This window comes from Oryctolagus cuniculus, chromosome X, assembly GCF_051225735.1.
Source record: "Oryctolagus cuniculus isolate XC-2025 breed Fujian yellow rabbit chromosome X, ASM5122573v1, whole genome shotgun sequence".
Taxonomy (NCBI): Eukaryota; Metazoa; Chordata; class Mammalia; order Lagomorpha; family Leporidae; genus Oryctolagus; species Oryctolagus cuniculus.
The window spans coordinates 114,106,568-114,118,001 of record NC_142888.1 but is presented as its reverse complement, the minus strand read 5'-3'; the positions used below and the strand labels follow the sequence as shown (position 1 = coordinate 114,118,001).

The window sequence follows — 11,434 nt, the reverse complement described above, 5'->3', positions numbered from 1 at the left end:
GCTCCCACACAGAAACATAAAGTGAAAAATATTGTTTGAGTACTAGTTATAGCATTATGTGGATATTAATCCTTTATCAGTTGCATAGGTTGCAATATTTTCTCCCATTCTATCAGTTAGCTCTTCATTTTGCTAAGTGTTCCTTTTGCAGTGCAGAAGCTTCTCAATTTGATGTAATCCCATTTGTCAATTTTGGCTTTGATTGATTGTGCTTCTGGGGTCTTTTCCAAGAACTCTTTGCTTATGCTAATGTCTTGCAAGGTTTCCCCAATGTTTTCTAATAATTTTATGGTATTGGTCATAGATTCATGTCTTTGATCATTTTGAGTAGGTATTTGTGGAAAGTGTAAGGTAGGGGTCTTGCTTCATATTGCCACATGTGGAGATCCAGTTGTCCCAGCAACAATTGTTAAAGAGACTGTCCTTGCTACAGGGATTGATTCTAACTCCTTTGTCAAAGATAAGTTGATTGTAGATGACTGGATAGATTTTTGTAATTTCTATTCTATTCCATTGGTCTTAGATATTTTTTCTTCTCCATTCTTTCTATCCTCTCCTTTCAGTACTCCCTTTACATGTATGGTGTTGTGCTTAAATATTATCACATATTTATCCAAGGCTCTGTTCGTTTCCATTTAATAGTTTTCTCTTTTTCAGATTGGTAATATGTATCAATCTGTCTTTAAGTCCACTGATTCTCTTGTACTGCCAGGTCAGAAATACTGTTGTAACAATGTTTTTTTGTGATATATATATATATATATATATACACACACACACACATAATTTTATTTAAGTTATAGAAATTTTTAAATTTGTATTTATTTATTTTATTTATTTATTTATTTATTTAAAAGAGTTACAGAGAGAGAGAGAGAGAGAGAGAGAGAGAGAGAAAGGTCTTCCATCTCCTGATCCCCTGGTTCACTCCCCAATTGGCCACAATGGCCAGAATTGCACTGATCCAAAGCCAGGAGCCAGGAGCCTTTTCTGGGTCTCCCATGTGGATGCAGGGGCCCAGGGACTCGGGCCATCCTCCATGCTTTCCCAGGCCATAGCAGAGGGCTGGATTGGAAGTGAAGCAGCCGGGTCTCAAACCGGCTCCCATATGGGATGCTGGCACTTCAGGCCAGGACGTTAACCTGCTGTGCCACAGTGCCGGCCCCCAAAGTTATACAAGTTTAATATATTTCATATATACAGATTTAGGAATGTAGTGACACTTCCTCCCCTCCTGCCTACACTCCAAACCTTCCTCCTCCTTGCACTTCTACTTCTGATTTCTACAAAGATCTATTTTCTTTCTTTTTAAATTTTTATTTGCTTTTGTACAATACACTGTGATTTGTAGATACAATTCTAAGAACATGATGATATTCCCTTCCTCCCTTCCTCTCCCTTTCTCTCTCTCCCTCCCACCCCCTTTTCTTCTCCCTTTTTTTTTAGTTTTTGAGACAGCATATTTTAAAAATACAGTACCGTAAAAAGACTTATTACCTCACCAATAAGTTTAACAAATAGAAAGCAAAAAGACCCTAGTTTAGTAGGAATATAGACAATAGCTATAAACAATAATTGAATGAAAAATGACTATTTTATCCATATATAGTAAATTTTAAAGTAATCAGTGGTCATTTAAACTATAGCAGTGTAACATTGTTTTTTAAAAACTTTTACCATAGTCTATATTCAGTATACTTAATGATCATATAGTTAACTCCTCTTTCAGTAATGGAGGTCAACAAGTAATATGAAGGAAAACAAGACAAAACAGAACAAAACTAAACAAGACACTGCTCCTCCATCAAAGAGACAATGGCTGTAAACAATCATCAAATAAATGTGTCTATTTCAGTCCAATACATTATATTTCAGATATCGTATTAGTTATAATGGATCAGGGGAAGCATATATTATCTGTCTATTTGGGATTGGCTTATTTCAGTAAGTATAATGGATTCCAGTTGTGACCATCTTATTGCAAAAATCTATTTTCAATTACAAAATTTTAAATTTAATTTTAACTCTGAAGTTTTCATTTGGTTCTTTTTTTAAAATAATATCTATCTCTGTTGATATCCAGGATTTCATAAGACATTGTCATCTTAGCTTTCTTTACTCCTTTAAGTGTCATCTTTTTTGTTTTTTGAATGTACTTACAATGGCTACTTTTTTTTTATTTTTTTTTTATTTTTATTTTTTGACAGGCAGAGTGGACAGTGAGAGAGAGAGAGACAGAGAGAAAGGTCTTCCTTTGCCGTTGGTTCACCCTCCAATGGCTGCCACGGCCGGCGCGCTGCGGCCGGCGCACCGCGCTGATCCGATGGCAGGAGCCAGGAGCCAGGTGCTTTTCCTGGTCTCCCATGGGGTGCAGGGCCCAAGCACCTGGGCCATCCTCCACTGCACTCCCTGGCCACAGCAGAGAGCTGGCCTGGAAGAGGGGCAACCGGGACAGAATCCGGCGCCTGGACCGGGACTAGAACCCGGTGTGCCGGCGCCGCTAGGCGGAGGATTAGCCTAGTGAGCCGCGGCGCCGGCCTGAAGTCCTTGTTAAGTCTGATATCTTGTCACTCTCATAGGCAATTTCTGTTGTTTATTATTCCATCCCTAGTGTTTGAGTCACACATTTCTGTTTCTTTGCATTTTACATAATGTTTTTAAAACTGGGCTTTTTAGATTTCACAACTGAGAATATTGATTCCATTTGGGCCTTTTATTTTGTCGTTTGCTTATTAGTTTGTTTAGTAATTCATTGGACTAGTTTAGTGAAGTCTAGTTTTTCAACTGTGTACATCCTCTGGTGTCACACTCAGAGGGTACAGCCTTGGTGGGGCATGAAGTCACACTAGGATGATTGTTTGATTTGGGTTAATGACTTTTGAGAATTATGATCTCTCTAGTAAGCCTCATTTGGTGTCACACCCAGGAGTTAGGCTCCACTAATTTCCAGTTGATTTGCTGTTAATGTTTTTGACAATTTCTTGGGACATAAGTTGTTCCATCACTTGACCTAGCTATATTTGAGCAGGGGTAGTTTTTGAGACCAGACTTGAGGTTTATTCTTATCATTACTATCAGTCTTTTTCTCTGCTTCTCTCTGTTGACTTAGCTGGTGTATAGTCTAGCAGTTTGTTGCTCTTAAGTCAAAGGAGCTACAGCTTCCTTTGATTTGCTTACCTTCAAAATTTCCATTGTTTTTGCAAAAACCTTTAGGCTTGAATTCCCCCACACTCTTTTTCACGTAAAACAAGTTTCTCTGAGCTTCAAAGCTCTCTTTCTATGGCTGCTCTACCCCTGGTTCACTATTCTATCCCTGGGTCACTACTCTGGTAGTAGTAGCGTCTGGTCTTCCCTGCTTTCCATCCCAGCACGAAATCTCTGCTTCTACAAGCGAACTGGACTGAGGGCCATTGGGCCTCCTGTCTTTTCATCCTGACATCCCTGGGTAAGGGCCTCTGCTCTATGTGTAGAGGTGGATGAAGGGAGCTTCTGACTTCTCACTCACATTCAAAGAGAATTTAGCCTCCTTTACTGAGATTTGAAGGGGTTGAGCTGTGCTGGCGGCCTGCCCCTCCTGGTGAAATACTATCTTCTTTGATAGTAAGAACAAAAGATAGTTAGAGAGCTGAGGAGGTGAGTGAGGCCTGTTTTCTTGGCCACGCTTGCCTGGAGTGGAGCGTCCGGCAAACCGATCTGGGAGGGAGGGACAGAGGAGAGTGCGTCACCATTCAAATGCTACAAACTCCCTGTTCTTACTGAGTTTTCATTTGTTTTCTTGAATAAATGTTTCTGCATTCATCAACAGCCATTAGGACAATTTATAGTGATTTCGAATGGTTATTTTTAGGGTTTTCACTGTTCTATTTGTTTCCCTAGGGAGGGTTCCAAAGAGCATATCATGCCAGCATCTTGAAAATGGAACTATTCACTACTTCCTTCTGAGTCCTTTAGCGCCCCTCCCTGATTTGAACCCATTTTTTTTTTTACCAGTTTTATACTCTTTCCCTTTAAGTTCTACTACTTAGAAACTGAGTTACATAAGGTAATTCACTTAACTTCTAAGCATTAGCTTCCTCACTTGTAAAATAAGGATAAAATGGCCTGCCTTGCAGGCTTGATGTGAAGATTAAATTAAATAATGTATCCAAAGTACAGAGCATGTAGCACTAGATAGGCATCATCATGCCCCATATATATTTTATTCGTGTTCTAGTGACAGGCTACTAGACAATTTCCAGAAAAAGTAAGCATGAATTATTTCATGTATACAAAGAGCAGAGATAATACAATGCACACCCATGTATGTACCCACTATTCAGCTTCAGAAACAAATTATAGAGGAAGTTCAATTCCTTCGTATACTCAAATATTTCCTGCCCTTCTTTCCCTCACAAGAGGGAAACATGGTCCTAAACCTTTTTTTTGTCTTTATTAGGGGTGTTTTCATACTTTATTACACATCTACAATAAAGAAAAAAAGTGGTTCAGAGGCATTTTTCCTTTGGTGAATCCATACCTGTCCCATGTACATAAGGAAAATTCCTTCGAACCATTAATGAGAACCTTTCAATGTTAACTGACTATTTATCTGAGCACATGTTCTTTTCCTTTTAATATGAGAATAGCAATCCTGGAAGAATATCAAGAAACAACTGGTTTACCTCAAATGGTAGACTTGTTGTGGTACTTAGAGAAGTTTCTGTTTTAACACTATATGCTAAAATGTTACCGACTCTATTTGCATATGTCAGAAAGTTAATTTTATACACATAGTGCAGGTTACTTCAAACAGTATGATTCACAGTTTGTCACACACTTGATTTAAAGATTCTCAACTCTTTTGGAAACTATAATCCTCTGTTTGATTTGAGTTAATGACTTTTTGAGAATTATGTAATATCCCATGAAAAGATGAAAGACTCACTGGAGTCCCCATAGAACTGAATTTTTGTCTTACTGGTTTATTTACATATAAGAGATGAAAATTAAAATACGAGGGGTTTTCCTCAGATGTACTTTTAATATAATCTCAGCTATTTTCCTGGAATCTCATGGTAATTTATGCTGCCATATTAGAGACAAGGTAGAGTTAAGTGAAATTCACCAACAATTCACACTAAAACAATTAGATGAAGGTTTCCGTTGGAATAGGGACATTGGTAGCTTCCTATTCTTTCCAGGCTGAAGCTGTAATGCTCAGGCGAACTACTTCTGTTCAGTCTGTAGGTGGCAGTGTCCTACCAGAAATGTTGATAAGTGGCTGTGAGATGGCATCCAGTCTTAAAATTGTGTGATTCCCTGTAGGTGCCTTGTTAAAAATGCAGTAATGCGTTGCCTGAATTTGGATATGTAATCAGACCCACCCAACCTGATGTTACCCCATATTTACATATATTTGAATGGCTGCCCCAGTCTTTTGCTGTCCCCTGGACGAGGTCTTTTGGGATTTCCCCTCTCTCTCCCCTGCTGGTTTGCTGTGGTGTAGCTCCTGTCTCTTCTTGGGAATAACTTCTCTTTTACAAAGATAACCATGTGACTTCTGTGCTTTCGTGTAGCATCCACATTTTTCACAGGGGAAAGCGGTAAGAGAGAGCTGGGAGAAGAGGAGAGAATTGGTGCTAAGGCAGATCTGGACCTTACTTCCCTATTGCAGTGACTCCCACAAACACCCCTGTGTCCTTTTCTTCCAGGTAGTTTTACTCCTTTGCTTTTTTACCATTCTAGGCAGCAAATGAAGATTCTGAGAAAACTCCAAAGAGCTGTTTACTTGCTTTGGGAGCAAGGGACATAGGAAAACTTCTGAGCCTTGATTCTGTTCTGTTTCTGTCACTGAAGAACCCCAGGGAAGGGAGCAAGTAAGACTGATCACCGACAAAAAAGTGAAAGGGTCAGAAAAGAAGCAGACAGCCTAATCTCTGGCACTGAATAAATGAAGAAGGAAAATAGGGATCCACCCAACTCAGTGTGAGTGGACCCCTAGGATTTTTCACTGGCCGGAAGCCAGGGCTTCCCAGCTCCTCTTCCCTCACCTCCCCTTTCCAGGCCACAGCAATTCCCATGAAAGGCTAGTTGGGAGAGTAATGGAGGGAGGAGGAATCTATGGCTTTCTGCTAGGTGAAGCCATGATCGTTCTAGTTAAGGAATGAAATCCAGTCGTTTGAAGAAACATGAATGGAACTGGAGAACATTATGTTAAGTGAAATAAGCCAAACACAGAACAACAAATAACACATGGTCTCCCTTGTATGTGAAAGCTTAAAAAATTGACTGCAGGGGCTGGTGTTGTGGGCATTTGGTGCCATATGAGCACCAGTTTGAGTCCTGGCTGCTCTACTTCTGATCCAGTTCTCTGCTATGGCCTGGGAAAGCAGTAGAAGATGACCCAAGTCCTTGGGCCCCTGTACCTGCATGGGAAGACCCAGAGGAAGCTCCTGGCTCCTGGCTTTGGTCTGGCCTATCCCTAGACTTTGCAGCCATTTGGAGAGTGAACAAGAAGTCTCTCTCTCTCTCTCTCTCTCTCTCTGCTTCTCCCCCTCTCTCTCTATGTGTGTAACTTTCCCTTTGAAATAAATAAAATAAATCTTTTTTTAAAAAAGTTGATCACCTAGGAGTAGAGAATATAGTAGTGGGCACTATAGGCTAGGGAGGGCAGAAGGGTGGGGGATAGTGGGAAGGCAGATAAAGGGTACCAACACAGTCAGAGAAGGGAAGTGGTTCTGATATTATATAATACAATAGGGTAACCATAATCTACAACAATATACATTTCACAATAAATAAAAAAGTGAGAAGGTTTCCATCATAGAGATATGATAATATTTGAGGAGGTAGAAATGCTAATTATCTTGACTTGATTATTACACAAGATCTACATGTATCTAATTATAACCCTGTACCCCATAAAGTACAATTATCATATGGCAATTAAAAATTAGAAAGCTATACAAAGATTCCACAGACACATTGATGTATCAGATGTTAAAACCTGTAGTGTTATTGTAATGCACAATGGTTTTCTTCAGCTTTCTGGTCCAACCCAGCACATATCAGAATCCCATCCACCATTCAGTCTATGACAAATGTATGTTGAGTTTCAAATAGCATTCATGTGATGAGAAGTGCTTCTGTTAAATCACATTACATATACTGCAAATGTTAAGCTTGAAAAGCAAGTCTTAACCAATTACCATTTCAAACAGGCTGTATAAAATTAAAACTGTATTTTTAACACAGATTGTTCTTTGGTATAATGGTAAATATATAATTCTGTATGGCCATATTAATTTGTATATTAAATTTAGTTTTCTAAGTAAAATATGTTTTTAGGATATATTTCTCATAATAGGTAGTGGCTTTATAAAACATCTTGGTTCTTTGTTGCAGTAATAAAAATTTCCTTTCTTCCCAATAACCAGTTTTTTTTCTTTTTTTTTTAACTTTTATTTAATGAATATAAATTTCCAAAGTACAGCTTATGGAGTACAATGGCTTCCCCCCCGTAACTTCCCTCCCACCTGCAACCCTCCCCTTTCCCTCTCCCTCCCCCCTTCCATTCACATCAAGATTCATTTTCAATTATCTTTATATACAGAAGATCAGTTTAGCATACATTAAGTAAAGATTTCAACAGTTTGCACCCACATAGAAACACAAAGTGAAAAATACTGTTTGAGTACTAGTTATAGCATTAAATCACAATGTACAGCACATTAAGGACAGAGATCCTATATGAGGAGTAAGTGCACAGTGACTCCTGTTGTTGACTTAACAAATTGACACTCTTGTTTATGGCATCAGTAATCACCCTATGCTCTTGTCATGAGTTGCCAAGGCTGTGGAAGCCTTTTGAGTTCACCAACTCTGATCATATTTAGACAAGGTCGTAGTCAAAGTGGAAGTTCTCTCCTCCCTTCAGAGAAAGGTACCTCCTTCTTTGATGACCTGTTCTTTTCACTGGGATCTCACTCGCGGAGATCTTTCATGTAGTTTTTTTTTTTTTTTTTCCCAGAGTGTTTTGGCTTTCCATGCCTGAAATACTCTCATGGGCTTTTGAGCCGGATCCGCATGCCTTAAGGGCTGATTCTGAGGCCAGAGTGCTGTTTAGGACATCTGTCATTCTATGGGTCTGCTGCGTATCTCGCTTCCCATGTTGTATCGTTCTCTCCCTTTTTTTATTCTATCAGCTAGTATTTGCGGACACTAGTCTTGTTTATGTGCTCCCTTTGGCTCTTAGTCCTATCATTATGATCAATTGTGAACAGAAATTGATCACCGGGACTAGTGAGATTGCATTGTTACATGCCACCTTGATGGGATTGAATTGGAATCCCCTAATAACCAGTTTTTTAACCTAAGATAATGATATATTGCTATACCTAATTTTTTTCCAGATATTTAAGTAGCATTTAGCAGGCCTAGAAGTTCAAATGTGGCATGGAAGCTAATTAAGTACCCATTAGTATTTGCTTTTAATTGCTGTAACTCTTGCATCAATTAAGTAGAATGTTGAGGATGCAGAAAGGAAAGAATAAGGCTTGTTTACCATATTGAAAATTAGTAAAATGTTTTTCCTCCAAATTACATTTCTACTCAAAAGCACTCTCCAAACCTGAGTTATTTTCTTAATTATGAATGTTTATATGTGATGAATTTTAAAACCTTTTTATGCACTTTAGGCTCATGGTTGAAAAATAAACATCAGTTGAATTCCATTAAGTTGGTAATCACAAATGCTGGGTTGTTCTTAAAGATGTGATTTTAGCAAGGTATTTGTCTTGGACTAATAATAATGATAATAATGGTAATAAAAATGCATTTATTAACTTCTTCTAGGTTGAAAAATTACTTTCCTGTGGAGAGGCAGGGTGGTGTCTCAGAAAGATCTGAGACTTTGGCTTCAGCCCTGGGTATGAACCCCACCATAGCCAATTTACTAGCTATTACTCACCTTTTCTGAGTCTCGCGTTTCTCTTCTGCAAGATGGGGATAATGCCTATGTTGAAATGTTCTGAACATTAAAGAACAAATGCAAATATAAACAAAATATAAAGATCTTAGCATAAATTTAAAAACCCCACTATTTAAACTTCATAACTTTATTAGGCAGTGGGTTTTAATCTGTTGTTTAGAGATGAGTCATTTGAAGCTCAGGCAACTCATCCGAGGTCATCAAATCCATTTTTATGACTCCAAGTCCAGGGCACTTGCCTTCCCTGAACTGTTGCTGGAATAACTCTGTGAAAACTGATGAAATGCTCAGCAGCAGTGGTTCAAGATGGCCTCTCAGATGTGTTCTAGCTTCCATGGAGACAGCAGTTCACAGCTCTTTTGTCTTCTGACACATGTGTACTACTGCATGACTCAAGGCTGCTGGTACATTAGCTCAAACCATATCCTTTTGTTTGCTGCTAATAAAAGCCCAAGGACAAAAAAGTGCATTATTAGTAATAGGGATCACCAGCCACCTCCCACTCCCACCCCAATAATCAAGTACAAATAGCAAATTTCTGTGAACACACCTCACTATCTGTTGTTACACACCATAGTTGAGAATCACTGCGTAAGATGTGTTCTAAGGAGAATAAGTAGATCACTTTGCAGTAGAAAGTTCCTCATAGTGGGTGGTGAGAAAAGTTTAAAAAATTAAGACTTGACCTTGTAGACAATTGGAAGTTTTTTTTTTTTTAAATGTGTTTGAAAATGTTCTTGTAGCCATGGGATTCAACAGTGCTGTTGGTAGAAACAAAAGGAGATGATCTGGAAGGGTACTAAAGGGCACAGAAAGCACCAACTGAAAATTAGACATTTACAGAACATGACATAGTTCAGAAAATGGTAACAGTTGTTTTCCCCACCAAGGTGCTGCCCTATGGAAGTAGTTGGGTAGCCTGCAACACTGGTTTCACATTCAGGCCAAGAGACTTTGTCATTCCAACATGCTGCTACCTGAACGTAGGACCTGTTGTTAAAACATTACAAGTGGGTGAGAGGGAGAACTTGGGAAGTTGCAACCCTTTATGTCTGACCAGCCAATAGCACGAATGTTTGAAGTCACTAAAAATACATTTTTTTAACATTAGGTTCAGGCCATCTGATGGATTGTAGGCCTCAGGCCTCTGGGTACATTCTCCTCAAGGGTGGAGATTTTTGTTTTGTTCACTACTGTATCCCCATCAGAGAGTAGATCCTGTCACTTAGTTGATGCTCAATCAGTAAGTGCTGAGTGACTAAATGACACCAGGAATCATGAGTGTCTGGCTACTACTGGAACTCCAGTGCTGGACACAGGGTTGGATTGTACAGGAGGAGTTGAATAAAGGCTGAATTGAGTTGAAATGTATTGAACAGCATTTGGACTAGTGAAACACATTTTTATTTGTTTCATATTGTGCAAAATACAGTAAAATAGTATTGGGTCAATAGTTCTTTAGCAGTTACTAAAATTATACTTTTTTTAGTGATGAACTGGAACAATTTATGGAAAACCAAGGTGCGTCCAGCCCAGGCATCCTCATTTTAACAACAAGCCTCAGCAAACCATTCATGCGCCTGGAAAAGTATGTTACTCTCCTGCAAGAGTTGGAACGACATATGGAGGTAAGGGAGGGCAAGCTGTTTTAAACTCATGGGCCCAGCCTAGTCTTATACTCTGGTGAAACCAGCCAGTATACCTCCATATTAGCCTTGCCAAGGAATCTGGAAAGTCTCTTGCTTCCAAAACTAAAATGTGATCTCTCCTCTTTCCTACCAAGTGTTCATGACCATTCTTCCACCCTCCTGCTTTCTTCCAAGCCTCAGCCCTGTTGCATCTCTCGTGTCTATGCTTACTTGGTGACTTGTGCTCTCTTTTTCGTCTCATCTGTAGATGGTGGTTCAGTCAAAATCACACCAAGAAATTTGTTTTTTATCTGTCGTTCTGAGATATTAAGCAACTTTATTGTGGAAAATAAAGCAAGACACAATCAGAAAATACAAGGAACATGTTCACTATAGACAGGAATTTTTGTCTCTAGAACACTGATCATTCAGCTTTCTGACTCTGGATTAAAATGGAACATTCTGATATTCCGTGGAGATTAATAGGCTTAATAAATGTATCCGATATTACTGTATCTCTCTGAATCAGTGCATATACATCAAAGTCTCTTCACATTTTTTGTTCATCAAATTCCAGTTTACTTGCAATATTTGCAGCATAAATTTTTTCCAAATATTAAACAGTGAGGCCTGATAATTGAATTTTTATCAGGAGCCCAAATCCTCTTCTTATTAAAAATCCATCTCCTTGACCCCCTTCTGTTGCAGCCATGAGTTGGGGACTGAGGTGTGGGTGGGAGAGCAGGGCTCTCTGGGAGAGGCTGCCTTTACCCTAGTTGCTCTTCCTGTGTCTGGGGTAAGGTTTTGAGGTTTTGAAGGGCTTGATTATCTTTAAAGG

The 11,434-nt window shown here is 39.0% G+C and overlaps 1 protein-coding gene across 8 annotated transcripts in view; it reads left to right on the top strand.

Moving 5' to 3' along the window:
- The window catches only part of ARHGEF6 (Rac/Cdc42 guanine nucleotide exchange factor 6), a 135,363-nt gene that overhangs the window by 96,450 nt on the left and 27,479 nt on the right, over nucleotides 1–11,434 (top strand). For all 8 annotated transcript variants that reach the window (XR_016227917.1, XR_016227918.1, XM_017349864.4 and 5 more), the window contains one exon: nucleotides 10,458–10,596. Coding sequence is in view for 6 of the 8 variants with exons in the window: in XM_017349864.4 (XP_017205353.1) it covers nucleotides 10,458–10,596 (139 nt within the window). In the remaining 2 variants the exon portion in view is untranslated. The remainder of the gene's footprint in view (nucleotides 1–10,457; nucleotides 10,597–11,434) is intronic.